The sequence below is a fragment of the Balaenoptera physalus genome, assembly GCF_965194825.1.
Source record: "Balaenoptera physalus genome assembly, chromosome: 13".
In the NCBI taxonomy this organism is placed as follows: domain Eukaryota; kingdom Metazoa; phylum Chordata; class Mammalia; order Artiodactyla; family Balaenopteridae; genus Balaenoptera; species Balaenoptera physalus.
Window position 1 is genome coordinate 21,678,162 of NC_138892.1, and position 22,808 is coordinate 21,700,969.

The 22,808-nt window shown below is 36.2% G+C and overlaps 1 protein-coding gene across 2 annotated transcripts in view; it reads right to left on the reverse strand.

The window, feature by feature from the left end:
* The window catches only part of SCYL2 (SCY1 like pseudokinase 2), a 57,703-nt gene that overhangs the window by 26,477 nt on the left and 8,418 nt on the right, over positions 1-22,808 (reverse strand). For both annotated transcript variants that reach the window (XM_082419386.1, XM_082419387.1), the window contains exons 2-3: positions 16,045-16,249; positions 4,985-5,142 (exon numbers count right to left, since the gene is read on the reverse strand). In XM_082419386.1, coding sequence (XP_082275512.1) covers positions 4,985-5,142; positions 16,045-16,221 — 335 coding nt within the window. In that variant the 5' untranslated portion in view covers positions 16,222-16,249. The remainder of the gene's footprint in view (positions 1-4,984; positions 5,143-16,044; positions 16,250-22,808) is intronic.

Genomic DNA, 22,808 nt, shown 5'->3' on the forward strand with positions numbered 1-22,808 from the left:
TTCCACGAAACCAGTCCCTGGTGCCAAAAAGGTTGGGGACCACTGTCCTAGGGTACTTTGCAAGCCCTGATGTCCACTTGTCCTCCACAGCACATTGCCAGGACAGGCATGCCATGTGTGTGCTCGGTGCTGGGGGGGAGGGGGGCCGGGGGGGTGTTCCTGTTTCTGGGTGGGTGAGTGGGAGTGACCGTGGAGCCCGTGTGCAGAGGATCAGCAGGGCTCCCCCAGGTTGCTGAGGGGCAGGACGTGCCAGGAGATGTGACATCCTGGCCAGAGCACGGCCACATGGACACACCTGGAGCTCGGGGAGCTCCCTGGCAGGAGGTCCATGTGGAAGATCTCAGGACCGGGCAGCCAGGTCCAGATGCCGGTGGGAGTGACTAGCCTGATGACTACTTCAATCTCAGAGCACTTTTGCTTTTATCTATTTTATGTATCATTTTTAAAGGTGTCACAAGTTTCCAATTTTTAAAATTACTGTTCTTTGATTTTTTTTTTTTTTTTTTTTTTTTTGGCTGTGCCGCATGGCTTGCGGGATCTTAGTTCCCCAGCCAGAGATTGAGCCCGGGCCCCCAGCATTAGAAACATTCAATAAACGTTGAATAAACCTTATAGAGTAATGACCAAGAGCTCAAGCTCTGAAGACAAATACCCAACTTCAAGTCCCAGCATCTCTATTCCTTGTTGGTGACTTTGGACACTTTGAGCCTCACTTTGCCCATTTGTAAACTGGTGATAAAAGACCACCTTGAAAGGTTACTGTAAAGATCAAATGAGCAAATCCATATAAAATACATAGCATGTTGACTAAAATGTAAGCTCAATAAATGTTTACAATTGCTATTGCAATTACCAACTGTCTGAGATTCAAGTCCTAACATTTTGGACTTTGGCTTAGGCTCTGGCAATGAAGAACTACAAGGCAGTGCAGTAACAAAGCTATACCAAGCCTCTGCACCTAGACAGTAACTGTTTAATGGCAAATATGCCTTTTGCTGTTCTGTCAGTAATACTTGAGTTACTTTTCTTTCACCTTGAACCCATTTTTCTAATGAAAGCATATGCAGAAGTTCAATATGTATGAACGATAAAGACAGAGCTGCTTAGGTTGAAGGAGAAAGTTACACTGTCCTCCCTGCTCAGTTATCAATAAAGATGATGATCTTGATCTTGTTCTTGACTCCCACACTAAGCTCATTAACACAGTGGACACAGGCTTTCGTTTGCTGAACTGCACTGGAGGAAAACTGCTCAAAAACCCCTTAGTCTTCTCTACAGTTTCCAATGATTCCCAGGACTCGTTTATTTTAGCAACTCTTATTTTTCTCCTTTTTTGTCTTGTCCCCCAAATCATCCTTGGTCATATCAATATTCATAAGATTATTCTTCAAGCTTGAAGGCCTTATTATCTTTCATGAATATTTATTTCCATCATCATTACAAACAGTTACACACCAGAAGGGCTATATCCTCTCTCAAGGACCACCTCCCCCAACCGTAGATGTTTACTAGCCATTCACCTCCTACCCTTTTACTACCACCACCTAACCTAGCTTCCCAGTATCTTTAATCAACAAATTTGAAGTATTCAGTCCTGACTACACTTTATTCCTGTCTTTCTCCCTACTAACTCAACAATAAACTATCGCCCTTACTACCCTTTACTGGGCAAACCCTTATTAACCCTGTAGGTGCCATCACAGGTTTCTTTTACTCTCTTGCTTATGTCGTCAGCTGAAGGAAAAAATAGAAAACCCAAGTCTCTGTAGACTCATAGCCTAAAGATACATAGTATACTTTATTTAACCTTGCTCTTTTTATTTTTCAAGAACATCCCTTCATAGCCCTCTTATACTAACTCCTCATTCCAGTAACTCCTTATTCCTTTACCTACTACTCATCTATTATCCACGTTCTATCTTGAAAAAGTAAAGTTCATCGAACATGAATGATCTCATTTCCCTACACTTTACCTCAGTATATTAGTGATTTGCAACTATCCTCCTGAAATTTCCTTTGAGTTCCTCCTATGGGACTTTATTCACATAAATGTGAATGTCATGTCTTCTCTGCTGGGTTCCTTTCTAGCTTCCAAACTGCCATCCTACTGAAATTATTGAATATCACTAACAACCTCTCACTAGTCAAATGCAATGGATTCTTCTCAGTCCTTATTTCCTTTTTATTCGGTGGTCCCCAGTGTTAGGGAGTCCTTTCTTCCCTCCTTTGGCTTCCATAACATGTTGCCAATTTTCCTCCTGTCATACGACATGATCCTTCCCATTTCTTTTGCTGGCTCTTCTTTCCCCGCTACATTTCAAGTTCTGTCCTCACTACTCTGCTCTTTTGACTCATGCTCTTGAAATTCATTTTTTTTCATGGTTTTAATTACTGCCTATATTTTACTCACCCCCATATACATCACCAACTCTGAACTTTCACCTGGATTACTTTTCTTTTTATTTATTTAAAAAGTTTTTTTGATGTAGACCATTTTTAAAGTCTTTATTGAATTTGTTACAATACTGCTTCTGTTTTATGTTTTGGTTTTTTGGCCCTGAGGCATGTGGGATCTTAGCTCCCCAACCAGGGTTTGAACCCGCACCCCCAGCACTGGAAGGCAAAGTCTTAACCACTGGACTGCCAGGGAATTCCCTGGATTATTTTCTATAGCACATTTCTTTTGGATGATTCCAGTGTCATCTCCACATTACTAAGTCATTAAAAACCAGAAGTTATTTTTTTCCTTCCCTAACCAGAAGATATTTTATTCCTTCCCTAAAGGGTTCCTATTTCTATCAATGCTACTGCAATTTTTACAACCTATCAATGAAAATGCCTTAAAGTAATCTTTGAATTATCTCTCTTCATGAATGCCAATAAAGCCCTAGTCCTATAATATTTAAATCACTATAAAAGAAGCTGTAGGGACAGAGAAAGATATAAAACACTGGCCTTTCTCCCTTCAAGAGACTTAAAATGTAATGATCAAATACAAGGTAGGGACTTCCCTGGTGGCGCAGTGGTTAAGAATCCACCTGCTGATGCAGGAGACACAGGTTAGATCCCTGCTCCGGGAAGATCCCACATGCCGCGGAACAACAAAGCCCCTGCACCACAACTACTGAGCTTGTGCTCTAGAGCCCGCGAGTCACAACTACTGAGCCCACGTGCCACAACTACTGAAGCCCACGCACCTAGAGCCCGTGCTCCACAACGAGAAGCCGCCACAATGAGAAGGCTGCGCACCGCAACGAAGAGTAGCCCCTGCTCGCCGCAACTAGAGAAAGCCCACTCGCAGCAACGAAGAGCCAACGCAGCCAAAAATAAGTTAATTAATTAATTAATTTTTTAAAAAAATCCTACTTTATCCTCAGTCGGCTAAATATTGAGTTACCATATGATCCAGCAAGTTGGCTCCTAGGTTGTACACCCGAGGGAAATGAAAACATATGTCCACACAAAAACTTGTACACAAATGTTCACAGCAGCAGTATTCATAAAAACCAAAAAGGAGAAACAACTCAAGTGCCCATCAACTGATGAACAGGTAAACAAAATGTGCTATATTCATACAATGGAATATTAAAAAAAAAAAAAAAAGAAATACAAGTTAAAATAACAAAGGTGGGTAGGTTCTGATAGGTGACACTATAACTACTGATAGAAAACACTCTAGAGGAAATAGCACAAACAAGCATGGAGTCAGGAAAGCTCAGGACAAGTGTGACCAACAAAACTTAGTCCACTTTGAGATAGAGGGTGCAGAGTAGTGAGTGTTATGTAAGAAGACAACAACTATAGTCTTCTTCTGGGTTTATTTACACAAAGAAGGGCAGTAAAATATTATCATGATAAGAGACATAAAATAAGTATATTTCTGGGTAGGCACAGCATAGGCTCAGGAATCAGGGTGCCATAACTATGTGGTTTATGTAGTAGCAGCTCCAATACTCAGTTCTTCTATATAGTTGTTGAGAATTAAATGAGTTAATAAACAAATATAAAAAATTTAGTACAGTTTTTCACATGGTAAATATTAGATTTTTTTCTTTTAGGTTGAAAGAAAAGATCTTGTACCTTTGGGGGAAGTGAGTAAGTGACAGTGGGTTACTGAAGATTCTAAAGTAAGAACTATGTAGAAATCCAAAATATAAAATAGATAAAAGCCAAACTGTCCTGGTTGAAGGGAGATGGGAAGCCTGGGCCCCTGCCAGCTAGGTTCCTCCCCCGGCCTCTTCTTTCCTTATCCTTAAAATCCTAGGGTCCACAGAATGCATTGGCAAACCATTTGGTTAAGATCTGATTTAAGAGAGGGGAATACAGTCTGCTAAGTAGGAAGGAAGGAATAAATTAGGGGTTATGAGTAATATGGAAAAGATATATATAGCTGGGTATCTAAAGGAGTTATTAAAAGCACCAAGGCTTGAGGATCCAGTTAAGATTACACAACATAAATTCTGTTTTCTTGTCATTCTCAGCAACAGTTCCCAAGCTCACCTTGAGAAAAAGAGATAGTAGACTAACTGAGGACTATGGACTGACATACTGGACATAGTAAAAGGTTAAACGTCTAGAACAGTACTACCTGGAATACACATAAAAATAGCCTCTGAGTACTGAATCAATGAAAAGGGGGCAATGAATTCTAGCAAATTAACAAGAAAAATTACTTTCAGGCAGGGACTGTATTCTATACTCTCACATCTTCCATTTGGACTGCTGTAGTCTTGAACATAGGGTAAACAAATACAGACTCATGGCAAATGTTAAGAAAACTTTTATTAATATTTCAAAAAGAGACATATACATAGAATATGCAAATAAATTTCAAAGAAGTAACTAATCCATAAGAACTCAACACTCAGTTGATAAGAACTTTTCACTGACAGTATACTGTATAGATAGATTTCAAATATAAAGTTTTTTTTAAAAAAAGTATTTGTTTAGGAAGTCTCTTATGTAAGTTTTCATAAAAATTTACCTGGATTCTTCTAAAGGATGCTGGACAGTAAGAAGTCGAGGGTGTCGTAGTCGAGTTAACTGTTGGACTCCTCGTTTTAGAGAATCGATGATTTGATCCTTTTCAAATTTTTGATATTTGTCAATCAGCTTTTTATCAAAGACAAAAACAGCTACTTCCTAATGAAAGAAATGTGTAACTAATTAATCAAGAATATATAAAAGCAATAAAATTTTATTTGAGCGTCACAACAGTCTACAAATAGAAATAACTAAAACTAATGGTGCATTTTAGCACCATTGTAATACTTTTCTGATATTAAAAAGTTGGTTTCTTCATAATTACTAAATTTAAATATTTTTAGAGGTATGAGACTAAGAACCTTCATCTAAGGAGAACACAGGAAAATCTCCATCTTTGAACTCTGGTATCAGAGATACACACAAACTGTGTGTAATGTGTTGTCTCCTATGTAGTAATCTCTTATTTTACTGGAATTCAAATAAAAGTTAAAATGTTAAAAAATTCAAAATGCTTTTCATAGTGATAACCCTGGATTATACTACAAAATCTTGAAATGCTTTTTAAAAGAAACGTCTTGTATGTCAGGGAGTGCTTATTTATACAAAAACTCAATTTGTAAGCATCTTTTACATATGAATAACCCACACCCTTTCTCTCTCTCCTCTTGTGAAGGGCAGTAACTGGGAATGGTTACCAGCACAGGAAACGGCTCCCCTATCGCCTCTCTGAGATCAGTCACAGCTTATTTTATACTATTAAAAGCACACAACCTCCTTAACCACCTTCTCTCTTTCATTCTCTCTCAGTTACACAAAGAAAACAGTTCCCATCCAGTTACCTAATCTTAACAAATCAGTCAAAAAATAGCCATATTGATAGGGGATATATTACAACTGCATAATACATCAGTGATGCTGCTAGCTCTCCATCGTAAATGCAAAGAAAACTGATAAAGTTGGAAGTAAAATTAGCAAAGAATCAATGCTAGCCCTCCAAAATTCTATGGAAGATTCTGAATGACTCTTTCAGAGCTCTATGTCTCTTTCAAAGGCTTTTAATTAAACCTACTACTACTCAACTATCTTTTGAGTTGATACCAAGACAGTATCTTTCCATTTTATTGCTGTTCTCGTCTAATTATTTTTGCTACATTATGATTATTGCCTTCACAAGTTAGACTGGCAACCTATTTACATAACGGAGATTCACTGCAGAAATCCAAATCAGTAAATTCCTCAAAACAAAACTTGTTTTAAGTTGGAGCCTCCTTATACATATATAGATGAGTTAAGGATTTTAGAGGAGTAAGCCTCTGAAAAGTTATAAAGTAAAGGGACTATTTTAGTAACTCAAATTGAACACCCCATTCCCCAAGCACCTGTGTACTTTTTAGGAATTATTCCACTCCTCACAGCAACCCATGAGACAAGTTATTATCCTCACTTCACAGATGAGGACACTGTGGAAAAGATAAACATATTATCTAAGATCTCACAATTGGTAAGATGAAGAATCAAGATTCAAACCCAGTCAGTCCAGCTCTAGGGGTCACTTTCTTAGCCAATATACCATTCTGTCTCCCCAGAAATAACAGGGCCAATAAATAAGACCCTAGTAAAACATGATATATGCCTCCAGGAAAACTATTTGAGTGAGAGCTTTAAATGGCACTCATATATATATTGCCTTCACAAGTTAACCTGGCATATACATATACACATACACACACACACACACACACACAAACACAAAATATTAGCTCTTTTGATCATTTTGAGACACAGAACAAACAGGAGCTAAGAGCATTATGTAATATTAATTTGAACTAAAAACAAATGACCTACAAGTTCAAGTTCCCATCTCATTATTCATGCGTACAATTTTATTTTAGTAAGTGTTCCAACATATTTTATAAATGCATCTAATTTAAATGTGTTTATTTTTTCAAGATGTTTTAAGTCTTTAAAAAAAGATTACATGAAGTAACTTCTGAGTTCCTACAGATTCACCACTCTAAAGGCAGAACATTACAGTTCATAAAGAAAAAGAAAAACACAACTCTCTCTCAGATATTCATTTATTGTTTTAGGTCAAAAATGAAAGATTCCTACACAGATCAGAACAGGTTATCAACTATCTTAAAAAGATTTTCTTTGTTCGGATCAGTTAATTAAAATTAACCAATGTCAACAAAGTAATGACTAGTTAACTAACCTTTAGGCCTCATACTGACTCCCTAAAAGAAAACTTGTAGCCTGCACCTTGAAACCTTTCAACAGAATAGACTATCATCTAATTTCTAAATTTGTCTTTCCTCTACTACTTCACTATACTACCCCCTCTGCTAACACATATCACTTGTATAAAAATCCTATCCGTCTATACCTATATGTATATTACAAGCTTCTTGAAGAAAGAAACCATGCCATAAGTGTCTCTGTACCCACCACAGGATCTTCACCTAAAAGATACTCAGATGTTCATTGCCTACCGATAGTCAATAAAGATAAGCAACTACTAGAAGCATTTCATTATCATGTTGAATTAAAACCGTTTTCAACTTTTCATTATGAAAATTTTCAAATATACAAAAAAAATGAGGTTGTGCAATCATCCAATATATCTTCCGCTTAAGATTCAACAACTGTTAACGCTAATTAAAATGTGAGGCTCTTTTTGCAAAATTACAAATAATACCAAATACAAAATAATGTAAGCAACATTTGGCACTCTATTGTTTATTCACTTCATAGTTTTTAAAATACATTGGCAAAGAGAGTTATCTATAAATAAAAAGTATTTTTTCTCAATAGCCTACCTTTAAACAAAAAAGGCTATGAAATAAATTATCTTTTCTAAAAATTAATATTTGTCATAATGGAGGCTGTGTCTTTTGATATAGACCTAACTTATAATTTTTAAAAGCTACTTTGCTTACTATAACTACAAAGTTGAACTCTCACTGAAAACAAGATAATTTAAGTAATAAAATCTGAGTTAGTATACACCAATGTGTCTAGGATTCCCTAACAGCAATCATGAACTCCACTAACCTATTCCTCAGAGCCACCAGAGATGGTTTTTGAAACACAGACATTCCCTGAAATCCTTTATTTTACGGGCTTTTCAGGACTGGCTGGTGGTAACTCCAAGCATCATGTTCTTCATTTTTTTGTGTGTGATTTTGGGACAATGTTCCTTTCTCAAAACAATAAAACAAAATCTAAGTTTTTATTTAGATTAAGTTAAAAATAAGTTGAGATGACTGAGAGATAACAAGATATACTCCTTAAAATTACTAGAGATAGTCTATGATCATTTTTGATCTAAGCAACTTGACTAGCACATTCACCTTTGCACAATGGTTTCCTTTACATTAAAGCTGTTAATATTTTAGAATTTAACTATTTATAATAATTTAATTATGCCTCTGTCTACACAATATTAGCAAGCTTTACCCCATGAACACTGGCATCTAGAATAACATAATGTAAATTCTGTAATAAGGAAGGGACTGTGTCCAAGCCTACATGTGGTAGAGTGGATAAATATGAATAGGTAAATTTTTACTGCATAATTTAAAAAAATCGATCAATCTTTATTATCCTCATATGAATAGCAATTTAACTAGGGGTGTTACGAAGCTTATGAAGCAAGGCAAAAGAAATAGGCCAACAAATATGACTTTTAAGGCAAAATAAGACTGAAGTTGCCTTATTTTTTTAAAAAAGAACTACTCCAAAACTGGATAAAAAAGATCGTAATAAATGTGGGACACTAGAAGACGCCTAATAAATGTTAAATCCATTTGAAGAGTAGTCACCTGGCAACACAGAATCTTGTGTCAAGATAAACAGAAATGCTCAATAAATAAATGCGTGAATAGCCTGAGAACCAGGCAAAATTTTATATATAAACATACATACACACGCACGTATTTTTTAAAACATTTTCCCCCCAAACAAATCCCTTGGCTTGACATAGGAGAGTTGAAAGAGATTTCAAAATGTTGAGCTAACTGGCACAAAAACAGAAATATAGATCAATGGAACAGGATAGAAAGCCCAGAGATAAACCCACGCACATATGGTCACCTTATCTTTGATAAAGGAGGCAAGCATATACAGTGGAGAAAAGACAGCCTCTTCAATAAGTGGTGCTGGGAAAATTGGACAGGTACATGTAAAAGTATGAAATTAGAACACTCCGTGACACCATACACAAAAATAAACTCAAAATGGATTAAAGACCTAAGTGTAAAGCCAGACACTATCAAACTCTTAGAGGAAAACATAGGCAGAACACTCTATGACATAAATCACAGCAAGATCCTTTTTGACCCAGCTCCTAGAGAAATGGAAATAAAAACACAAATAAACAAATGGGACCTAATGAAACTTAAAAGCTTTTGCACAGCAAAGGAAAACATAAACAAGACGAAAAGACAACCCTCAGAATGGGAGAAAATATTTGCAAATGAAGCAACTGACAAAGGATTAATCTCCAAGATTTACAAGCAGCTCATGCAGCTCAATAACAAAAAAACAAACAACCCAATCCAAAAATGGGCAGAAGACCTAAATAGACATTTCTCCAAAGAAGATATACAGATGGCCAAAAGACACATGAAAGAATGCTCAACATCATTAATCATTAGAGAAATGCAAATCAAAACTACAATGAGGTATCATCTCACACCGGTCAGAATGGCCATCATCAAAAAATCTACAAACAATAAATGCTGGAGAGGGTGTGAAGAAAAGGGAACCCTCTTGCACTGTTGGTGGGAATGTAAATTGATACAGCCACTATGGAGAAGAGTATGGAGGTTCCTTAAAAAACTAAAAATAGAACTACCATACGACCCAGCAATCCCACTACTGGGCATATACCCTGAGAAAACCATAATTCAAAAAGAGTCATGTACCAAAATGTTCATTGCAGCTCTATTTACAATAGCCAGGACATGGAAGCAACCTAAGTGTCCATCATCGGATGAATGGATAAAGAAGATGTGGCACATATATACAATGGAATATTACTCAGCCATAAAAAGAAATGAAATGGAGGTATTTGTAATGAGGTGGATGGAGTTAGAGTCTGTCATACAGAGTGAAGTAAGTCAGAAAGAGAAAACAAATACAGTATGCTAACACATATATATGAAATCTAAGGAAAAAAAAAAGAAAAAGGTCATGAAGAACCTAGCGGCAAGATGGGAATAAAGACACAGACCCACTAAAGAATGGACTTGAGGATATGGGGAGGGGGAGGGGTGAGATGTGACAGGGTGAGAGAGTGTCATGGACATATATACACTACCAAATGTAAAATAGATAGCTAGTGGGAAGCAGCCGCATAGCACAGGGAGATCAGCTCAGTGCTTTGTGACCGCCTGGGGGGGTGGGATGGGGAGGGTGGGAGGGAGGGAGATGCAGGAGGGAGGAGATATGGGAACGTGTGTATATGTGTAGCTGATTCACTTTGTTATAAAGCAGAAACTAACAAAAAAAAAAATGTTGAGCTATTCTTCTACTTGAAAAGAAGTAAAAGTTATATATACAGGTGGGACAGAAACTATTTATGTAGTGATTTTATTACAAATTATTTAAATATATTAGCAGCCTTTATAGTTATAGTATTCCTATCTAACAGATATGGTGATGGTATTTCCATTTTAAAGGACATATATATGAAGCAAACATTTCTCACTTATATATACAGTTTGACCAAAAAAATTTCCCTTTAATGATTTGTTTAAATAAAGTCTAATTAAAAATTAGAAAAGCTAATGAAATCCAGTGCAGGGCATTTGTCTCAGAAATCTCTCTTAAATATTCTTTAAAAAGGAAATAAGGATATGTTTGAAAAGAGTCTATGTTTATAAAACCATTTTAGTCCTAAATATGCTACTCTGCAGAAAGACTAAGTCAGTTTCAAAGCTATAAGAGAAATACAGCAGAATAAACTCTAAGCCCAGCAAGTATCTACTAGACATTACAAAAGTTCAAGAGGTAGGGGAGCAGGAAATATTTCACTGAATTTTCAAAAATTAAATAGCCCTTTTTAGTTCAAAAGACTAACTATGGAAAGGTTTGGGCAGAGATGTGGAGAACTATAACTGCTGGTGGATGTGTACATTGGTACAAACACTCTGGAAAGCTTTTTGGCACTGAACAAATACATACACTATTACCTAGCAATTCCATATCTAGGTAACATGTCATATATGCCAACAGCACACAACAGTGTTCACAGCAGTACTCTATATATCAATGAAAAGAAAAATTGCTATGTTCAACTACATAGATGTATTTCATGAAAATAAATTTAAGAAAAGAGAGCCAAACACAAAAGTACATGCCATGGTTCCACCTAAACAAAATTCAAAAACTGGCAAGATTATTCCTAAGTGTCAAAGGACAGGAGAGCAGTTACCCCTGGGGAGAAGGGGCGGGGTTGGGGTGGGGGGAGGTAATAAATGTGAAGAGACATGAGTATTAGCAATGTTTTCTTGATACGGATGCTGGTTACACAGGTGTGTTCACTGTGAACATTCAGAAAGCTGCTCACTCATGATTTGTGCACTATTCCATATGTGAGTTCTTAAAAATACGTTTATATTTTAAAAATTAGACAATTTAAATTCCCTAAATGTCACCTTGAAATGTTTTATAGCATCTCTAGAAAGACATTCTAGGAAGAGTAATGGTTAAGAACTAAGAGCTGATTCTAAATAAACACTCAAAAAGGAAACTAAATAGCACTTGAGCCTAAATAGTAGCTTCCAGTGTTAATAAGCTATATTTAAAGATCTATCCATTTCAACATGTTTACATGCTGTATTTGGTTAAGTTTATCTAAATAATAACTTTTAAAAATCTTAACGGCTCATTTTATATACAAAACTGGTCTAAGAAATTTATTTTACTGCAAAAAATCAACTATACTCTTGTCTTGAAGATTCTTCGAATTCTTAATTTCACTTTCATAAATTATTCACTATGAGGTGTTTCTTCAATGAATGTCTTTCAAAAATAATAAAAAGCAACAGAAATTGGTTTTTGGAAGCATAAAGACAGAATAGTAACACAGATGTCCAATCAGGTACAATGAAGGCACAAGTAACCAGGCGCAAGTAACTTTTTATTTATCAATTCTTTATCTTGCTGCATTCCAGGTTTCATAAATATGTACTTTTTCTCATCAGTTTCGTAGGTGCTATTGTTACTACTCTTCTAAGACAGCTTCAAACATTTAGGTTAAAAAGTTAAAAGTTGGGTCTTCCCTGGTGGCATAGTAGTTAAGAATCCGCCTGCCAATGCAGGGGACACGGGTTCGAGCCCTGGTCCAGGAAGATCCCACATGACACGGAGCAACTAAGCCCGTGTGCCACAACTACTGAGCCTGCGCTCTAGAGCCCGGGAGCCACAACTACTGAGCCCACGCGCCACACTACGAAAGCCCGTGCACCTAGAGCCCGTGCTCCGCAACAAGAGAAGCCACTGCAATGAGAAGCCTGCGCATCACAAAGAAGAGTAGCCCCAGCTCACCGCAACTAGAGAAAGTCCGTGTGCAGCAACGAAAACCCAACGCAGCCAAAAATAAATAAAAATAAATTTTAAAAAGTTAAAAGTTCTACATGATCCGAAAATTATAATTAATCCTGTACTAATGTGAACTTGAAATAACCCTAGGAAAAAATACACAGATAATCTTTAAAGGGGTATGCAGACCCAAAAAATACTAATACAAGGATTCTTTTAACTTGGAAATACTGTTGTGTTTTTTGTTGTTGTTGTTGGGTTTTTTTTGGACAATGTGAAATTATGATACTTTTTTTGAAGATCATGTAAAAAAAGTGAAATGGGGGAAAAGAACAAGATTTAAACTTTAAATGCAATGGTTTAAATACCATGGTATTTATTTCACTGCCATGTAACAACAGAAAACACTTTCATATTTTTAACTATTAAAACCAGGTATGAGAGCTTCCCTAGTGGCGCAGTGGTTAAGAATCCGCCTGCCAATGCAGGGGACATGGGTTCGAGCCCTGGTCGAGGAAGATCCCACATGCCGCAACTAAGCCCGTGCTCCCCAACTACTGAAGCCTGCACGCCACAACTACTGAAGCCCGTGTGACACAACTACTGAAGCCCACGCACCTAGAGCCCATGCTCCGCAACAAGAGAAGCCACCACAATGAGAAGCCCACACACCACAATGAAGAGTAGCCCCACTCACGGCAACTAGAGAAAGCCCACGCACAGCAATGAACACCCAACACAGACAAAAATAAAGAAATAAATAAATTTATTTAAAAAAAAAAAAACAGGTATGAGAATCTCCTAGCCCAAAGTCTCTTACCCGATGTTTACCTCAAAGTCAAATTTGAGATCATATATTCTACTATAAAACACAACTACAATCAAGTACACTGTATGCTAAATCAAATAAAGCTGAGAGGGTAAGAAAGATGCCTTCAGTCTCAATGTCCCTTTAAGGGGGAAGAAAGGACTAGCAGAGTATCCTTTTCCATTATTTTTCTCCCAGTTTCTCTAAAATCAGCACTGTCCAATAGAACTTTCAGTGATGATAGAAAGTTCTATACCTGCACTGTCCAATATGGTAATATGAGCCACATGTGGCTATGGAGCATTTGAAATGTGACTAGTCCAATAAAGAAAGTGCATTTAATCTTATTAAATTTTAATTAATTGAAAAAGCCATATATAGCTTATGGCTACCATATTGTATTAAGTATAGCTCTAGATTATCTATTTTCTCTGATTCCCTTTTAATAAAAATGAGGCTATTGAAAAAAGAACTAAAACTTTTCAATTAAGGGAGAAATTCAAACGAGGCTTCAGTGCCAAAGTGGTTAGAGACTTAGCTATTCCTTAAGGAATTAGCCAGCAGTCCAGACAGGATACTCAGAGTTCTGACCCTCTGAGGTTTAAAAGAGGCAAAAGAAAATTCAAAAACCATATCCACAGAGAGCAATGATATATTCTAAAACTAGCTTTTTCCTCAAAGCAATAAATTTGGGGAAAAAAAGGAATACAGTTAAAGTTGCATAAGAGAACTCAGTTCCGGAAGTCAGCAGTTGAGAAATGCTGTATTAATGTATAATATCTAATCAACTATCTATTATTTGTGCCTGGTTCTCATGTTCTATGAGCAACAACAGAAGCTCCAACATTAACAGAGGATTTCAGCATATGAACTAATGATATAAACACAAACACCTAGAACTCTTTTGGTTAAGGACAAAGACACTATATTATGTTATCACGTCCTTAATAAACAATGCAAAACTTAGTAAATTTGGTGTTCTTTCATTTTCCCTTTATATAATTGATTATAAAAGCAATTTGTGCTGGTGTTGGAGGTTGGTCATTTATATAACTTCATGACCTCATTCATAACTTTTTAAGTAATCAATACTCAAGAAACCATTTATTTTTGGGATGAGCTCTTGGTGAAAGAGAAAACAATGTTCAAAAATGACCTATCAGGGCTTCCCTGGTGGCGCAGTGGTTGAGAATCCGCTTGCCAATGCAGAGGACACGGGTTCGAGCCCTGGTCTGGGAAGATCCCACATGCCACGGAGCGGCTGGGCCTGTAAGCCACAACTACTGAGCCTGCGCATCTGGAGCCTGTGCTCCGCAACAAGAGAGGCCGCGATAGTGAGAGGCCCGTGCACCGCAATGAAGAGTGGCCCCCACTTGCCGCAGCTAGAGAAAGCCCTCACACAGAAATGAAGACCCAACACAGCCATAAATAAATAAATAGATAAATAAATAAATAAATAAAAATTTTTAAAAAATGACCAATCAATATTTAAGATAAAGATCAACTTTGGACTTAAAGACTTCTAACCAAATGGCAATAAAAACAAGATTTACAGGTCAGGTACAAACCACATACCAGCAATCTCTCATAGAACCAAGATTCCTCCTTCATAAAAGGATAACCAAAGCCAATTCCGTCTTTAATATACTTGTTTGGGAAATAAGTTGATTTTGGAAAAGTCACAATGCATACCCACAATTGTACAATTTTGATAGTCATTGGAAAATATGTGTATTAAATCCCATGTCTTAAATTCAATATGTTTCACGTATAGGGAAGTAAAAGTACTTTTGGAAACAGTGATTTTTCTTTTTTGATTCTTCTTTTTAAAGAACATATTTCCACAAAGGTTTTAAACCTGGAGATTTTTCAATTCTTTAACAATTCCAACAGAAAGTTGTTAGTAAAATTTAACACTAACAATCCTCCACATTTCTAAGAACCGTCTGTTGGTCTCTTAAGTCAAATAAAAATAAAAATACAACTCGTTCAAACTACTCTTCACTAAAAGAAGTTTTAAAATAACTTTTAAATCAATATACCCCCAAACATACTACTGATTATATGCCACAAATGTATCCCCTGATGGTAAAAACTATAGTGTTAATAAATATGAAAAAATATTATAGAAGTCTATTTTCTATAAGGCTATAGAATAAAAGAGGGAATAAGGATGCTTAAAAAAAGAATGTTAGAAAAATTTAACTGAGTATTTTGTCATAATGTATTGATAAAGATAAAAAGGAACATGGCAATTTTTATTCTAAAACACTTTGCTAAAAGAGGGAGGAGATATGGGGATATATGTATATGTATAGCTGATTCACTTGGTTATAAAGCAGAAACTTAACACACAATTGTAAAGCAATTATACTCCAATAAAGATGTTAAAAAAATAATTAAAAAACCCCACTTTGCTAAATATTAAAATCTAATACACTCATTTGTACAACTGATATGTTTGTCATTAAGTAAACAAAATTAAAGTACAAGATGAGATGATATATCAAACAATGTATTTGTAACCAGGAGATTCAAGGGCATGTTTAAAAGCATTTGTTTTTCTATGACTTCATTAGATGAAATGACAACTAAAGAACCCATTACTTTTAGCATTTCTTAACATAAAAATGCATACATGCACATTATGGTACTTATTAGCATGTGTGTTCTTTCCAACTGGACTCTAAACTAAAACTTACCTGCTTTGTTGACTTTTTTGTGCCATTAAAAATCTTCCAAGCTAGCCCACTGCCACCACTGGCAATGTGTCGACCAACATCAAATTCTCTAGTGACAGGATTTCCCATCACAGCACTAGTGACATCAGCTGTTACTTTTGTAACAGTACTCTTCAACTTATTAAGCATGGACTCCATGGCTGCAATTCTGGGTAGTTATAGTTACCTAGAAACATAGGGGGATAGGAGAGCACAGATCATTTGTTTTTACTTCTTTATTTATTCATTATTTAGTCTGAAAGCTTAATATACCCCAAACAATGAGCAAAACAATCTTATAGAAACAAAAGCTATATGTTAGTTTTGCCTTCAGAGAACCCAATATACTTGAATGCAAATTTAAGTCTAGGAACCAAACTGTGCTTCAACCTCAATTGTCACAGACCAATAAGAGAAAAGACATATTCATTCACATTGACATTAACATGAATGTTGCTCAACTATATAACATGGTCCATATTATAAGACCGTTTAAGACTTAAAGTGGTGTAGAGGGTCTGAATCTTTCGTCACAGTAAAAAAAAACTATATAAAACCTGAAAGGCTCTAATGTTATACTAAGCAATAAATTTGTATCTCATAAAAGTTTTGTCCACTATTAAAATAATCACTGTTGAACTATGAAATCACTTACGAATATTTTCTAAACAAAAAGCTAAAGGACAATAACACATGAACAAGCAATAGGTAGTAAAATATTTTTCAGATTTTATACATTTCTGGTGACAATGGAGGAAAAAACACTATATTTACCCTCCCTCCTCAACAACTGGAAACTGGACAAAATATATGAAACAAATGTTTTCAGATATTGAACAGGCAGCACAGGCCATGTGATCCCAGTGAGAAAGCAAACAAGGTGAATTCTAGGGTTGCCCCAGCTTTCTGCCTAGAGGCACACTGCAAACCATGGAGCAGACAAAAGAATCCCAAGCATAGTCTAACTGAATTAAGGAGTTGAGGAAAGAAATTGGAATTCAATGATGCTGAGATGGCTGGGACTTCTGAGATAGAATTTCAAAGAGAAAGGGGAAGAAGAGGAAAAAAAATTTTTTAAGGAAAAAAAAGAGAAGGGAACAGTGCTGAAAAAGAGCTCCAGAAATTGGCAGGGGTCCCCCTGATGCTTTGTTGAATACTAAGATGCACATACATAGTGTGCAACTTCACCAGGTTGAAACGGAGCAGGACCCTATGGGGCCCTCTCAGGTACAAATACTTTCTGTGTCCCCCCATTTCTTGTTTGTAGGAAATAGGCTTCATTCAGCCCCCTTGACCTTCCTTGAGTTCCAAAGGGCAAAATCAAACAATTGCTTATCAGGGAAGGGAGGGAATGCAGAAACAAAAGAGGAGCAGTCAAGAAACAATAATGCAGCCTCAGGGCAGGGTCCTGGTCCTCAAAGAATATACATAACACTACCTTTGAGTTCTTCTACAGGAACTAAGGGCCCCCCCCCCCCAGGTAGAGGGTTATAACTTCAGGTAGAGCATGAGATTCCTGGAACACCACCCTGTTACCGCACCACCAACCAATCAGAAGAAAATCTGTACACAGTGGAAGATAAACTAGACTGATCCCCTCCCCAAATGATTCTCCCTTTAAAAACTTTCATGATCAAGCAGAATCTTTGGAGTTGGGTTTTTGGACACCAGTCTGCCATGTCCTCAAGTTGCTGGCCTCCTGAATAAAGCACCTTTCCGTTCTTACCAGCACTTGCCTCTCAAGTATTGGCTTTCAAGCAGCAAGCAGCCGAACCTGAGTTCAGTAAGAAGGTCAGACAAGGAACAACTAGCGAGCTGTGAGCTGAATAGTTACAGAGTTCATACAGGGCTGCAAATCTTTTAATTTTTCAAGCTAGAGTGGAGAGACCTCATTGATCACTAAAGGCATTCAGTAGAAACCCCAGAAGGACTATGCCTTGGTATAGAATAAACCATTCTTAAAGTATCCTAAACCTGCCCTAACAAACTAAAAAGCTAGCCTCAAATGATCAATCTAATCATAAATTACTTAACTGCTTACCAGAATGAAACCCAATACTCATGAAATGGAGACAAAAATAATTTCAGATACTAAGCAATACAACATTCACAATGTTCAGTATGCAATCAATAATTATCAGACATGCCAAGAAGCAAGAAAACGTGATCATAACCAAGACCAAAATCAGTCAATAAAAACAGACTCCAAAATGAGCTTATAGAATTAGCAGCAAAGATATAAAAAACTATCATATGTCCAAGTGAGACAGGAAGGAAGAGGTCAGGGGACAACAGTTAAAAGAATGACACAGCCATTGAGGATATGACAAAAACTGGTTAGGCCCAAGATGGCAGAAGATCTGACTTCCCATAGACCTTGAGCCTCATTATATGCTCATTGTAATACATTAGAATGCTAAATGACACACCCACAGGTGCCATGACAGTTCTGAGGCTGACCATAAAAGGCCAAAAAGTGAGTGGTGGCCTACTTCCTGGAAATCCCTGTCCCTTTCCCAAAATAGTTGAAATAATCCTCCCACTCATTAGCATATGAAATTACCCAGCCCATAAAAATTAACAACTTCATATCCCAGGGCCACTCTCACTTTCTGAGACAGTCTGCATTCTGCCAATTTTAATGTGTATCTCTCTAAATAAACCTGCTTTCACTTTACTTTGGCTGGCTCTTGAATTCTTTCCATACAGGAAGCCAAGGACCCTCACTTGGCAGCCTGTCCTGGGACTCACCAGAGACCTGAGACATGACTATTCTCTTGCTTCTCTCTTCTCCTGCAAAACAAGTATTTAGAGGAAAGCACGACTATAATAAAAGGAAATGGAATATTAAAAAAAAAATCAAATGAACACTCTAGAGACAAAAATATCTCAAATAAAAAACTCAGAGGATATAATTACCAGATTAGACAATGTAGGGAAAAAAGATCAGTGAAACCTGAAGATAGAGTAAAAGGCTGGGGAAAAAAATAAATGAACAAAGTCTCAGTGACCTGTGGGACAATATCACAGTCTAACATATATAACTGAATCTCAAAAATGAGGGAGAAAGGGGAGAAATAATATTTGAAAAATAGCCAAAAAATTACCAAATTTGATGAAAACTATACAGCACCAAGAAATTCAATAAACACAAAGCAGGATGAACACAAAGAAAACCATGCCTAAATATGTCATATCAAATAGCTGAAAATCAGTGATTAAGAGAAAACTCTTAAAAGCAGCCAGAGAAAATAGGCAAATTATATACAGAGGAAAAAAGATAAGAATTTTCCCCAAACTTCTCATCAGAAACTATACAAGGCCAGGGAACAACTGAATAAGGTATCAAAAGAGCTAAAAGAAACTGCTGACATAGAATTCTATAAGCCATGAGGGAAAGAAAAAAAAAAACTTTCAAAAATAAATGTGAAACAAAGACTTTTTCATGAAAACCTGAGAGAATTTGTTGCCACCATATATTTACTATAAGAAATATTAAAGGAAGCCCTTCAAACAGAAGGCAAAAGATACCAGATGGAAATCTGAATCTACAAAAGGAATGGAGGACTCTGAAAATAAAAATTATGCAGGTATATAAAAAACTTCTCATGTTATCTTTGAAAGTCAACTGATCATTTAAAGCAAAAATAACAAAAATGTATTGTGCTTATAATATATGTAGAAGTAAAAATATGATAAAACAAACCAAGGATAAGAGAGGGGAAATGGAGGGGGCTTCCCTGGTGGCACAGTGGTTAAGAATCCACCTGCCAATGCAGGGGACGTGGGTTCGAGCCCTGGTCTGGGAAGATCTCACATGCCACAGAGCAACTGGGCCCACAGGCCACAACTACTGAGCCTGCGCTCTGGAGCCTGCAAGCTACAACTACTGAAGCCCACGCACCTAGAGCCCACGCCTCGCAACAAGAGAAGCCACTGCAATGAGAAGCCCGCACACAGCAACAAAGAGTAGCCCCTGCTCACCACAACTAGAGGAAGCCCATGCACAGCAACGAAGACCCAACGCAGCCAAAAATAAATAAATTTATAAAAAAAAAAAGAGGGGGAAATGGAAGTATATTTTTGAAATATTCTTATATGTGAGGTAGTATAACATCATTTGAAGGTAGACTGTGGCATATTAAAGACATATTATAAACCCTAGAGTAATAACTAAAATAATAAAGAGACAAAGCTAAAAAGCTAACAATGGAAATAAAATGGAATCCCAAAGTAAACTGAATTAATAAAAAAAAAAGTAGGAAAAGAAGAAAGGAACAAAGAACAAATGTGAAAAACAGAAAATAAATAGCAAGATAATAAATTTGAATCCAACCATATAAATAATTACATTAAATGTAAATGATTTAAAATTCCGGTTAAATGGCTGAGACTATCAAACTAGATTAGAAAAGCAAGACCCAACTATATGCTGTTTATAAGAAACCCACTTTAAACACACTTTACAAGAGGATTTAAAACCAAAACAATGTGAAAATATACAAGCTAGAGTGGCTATATTAATAACAGGCAGAACAGGCTTCAAGACAAAGAGGGACACTTCATAATGACAGAGTTGTCAACTCTCAAGAAGACATAACAATCCTAAATGTGTACACACTAAATAAGAGAGTTTCAAAATAAATGCAGCAAAAACTGACAGAATTGAAAGAAGAAATAGACAAATCCACAAGTGTAGTTGGAGACTTCATGGGTCCTTTCTCATTAGCAAATGGACAGAGAGACCAAGTAGACAGAAAATCAATAAGGACGTAGAAGACTTGAACACTATCAAATAACCTGACCTAAAACACCACTTTACAAAAGCAGAATGCGTGTTGTTTTCATATGTACATGGAATATTCACTAAGATAGACTATATGCTGGGCCATAAAACAAGTCTCAAAATACTTAAAACTACTGAAATAATACAAAATACGTTCATTGACCACAATGAAATTAAGCTAGAAGTCAGTGATAGATAAATATCTAGAAAATGCAAATATCTGGAAATTAAACAATACTTCTAAATACCCAAGGGCTAAAAAAGAAATCACAGAGAAAATTTTTAAATATTTTGAAGTGAATGAAAATGAAAAATCTGTGGTATGTAGGCAAAGCAGTACCCCATAGGAAATTTATAGCTTTAAATGTTTATTTTAAAAAAATCCAAAATCAATGGTATAAGCTTCTATCTTAGGAAGCTAGGAAAAAAAGAGAAAAGTATATTCAAAATAAGTAGAAAGAAGGAAATAAAGAGTAGAAATCAATGGAACGACTAAATTTAATGTAATTTAATACTCTATTTAATAGAAAAATGAAAAAGAAAAATCAATGAAGCCACACACTTTTTTTTTTTAAAGATAAACCTCTAGCTAAATTAAGAAAACTTTTAAAAACACAAATGACCAATATCAGAAATAGAAGAAATCCTATGGATGCTAATCCTATATAGAGCTTATAGATTCTAAATCAATCAGATATTATATTATGGATGATCTTATGCCAGCCAATTAATTCAACAACTTGGATAAAGTGAAAAAATTCCTTGGAAGGTACAACTACCATAACTGAAGAGAAAGTCAGAATAATCCTACTTAAAAGAAATGCAATTCATAACTACAACTCTCACCACAAAGAAAACTCCAGGCTCGGATGGGTTCACTGCTGAATATTATCAAACATTTAAGGAAGAAATAATTCCAGGTCCATATAAGCTCTTCCAGAAAATAGAAGACAATAGAACACTTTCATATTCTATAGTCAGTATCACCCTGATACCAACACCAAATAATGACACAAGAAAACTTCATATCAATATACATCATCAACAGGTAAAAATCCTCAACAAAACATTAGCACATCCAACAAATCCAACCCCACAACAAAGTGGAATTTATCTCAGGAATGCATTGATTTAACACTCAAAAACAAATCCATGTCATTCACCATATTAACTGAATAATGGGTAATAGAAAATATATGATCATCTCAGTAAAGGCAGAAAAATTTTTTTGACAAAATTCAATACTCATTCACAATAAAAACTCTCAGCAAACTAAGAACAGAAAGGAACTTCCTCAACCTGATAAATGGCACCTTTGAATACCTATAGCTAATTTCACATTTAAAGATAAGAGATTAATCACTTTCTCCCTAAATTAGGGAACAAAGTAAGGATACCTACTTTTACCACTTCTATTCAGTATTCTAATGGAGGTCCTAGCCAAAGCAAAAAAAGAAAACAAAATAAAAGACATACATACTGGGAAGGTAGAAGTAAAATTCTTTATTCTCAACAACATGATCATGTACAGAGAAGTCAGAAGTAATCCACAAAAAAGCTACTGGAAGTAATATGTGAGTTTAGCATGATGGCAGAATACAAAAACAATACTTTTTTTTAAAAGACTATTCTTATATTCTAGAAACAGACAACTGAACACTGAAATTTCAAAAATACCATTTTGAAGGGAGGAGTGGCCAAGATGGTGGAGTAGAAGGAACCTAAGCTTACCTCCTCTCTTGAGCACACCAAAATCACAACAATCCGCACAACCATCGTTGAAAAAGACTGAAACCTACCCAAAAAGATCCTCTACAACTAAAGACAGAACCATGAGACTGGTAAGAGGGGCAGACTCACGACATAATCAAATCTCATACCACCCTGGGGGGGCGACCCACAAACTGGAGAAAAATTATATTACCAAGGTTCTCCCACAGGAGTGAGAGTTCTGAGCGCC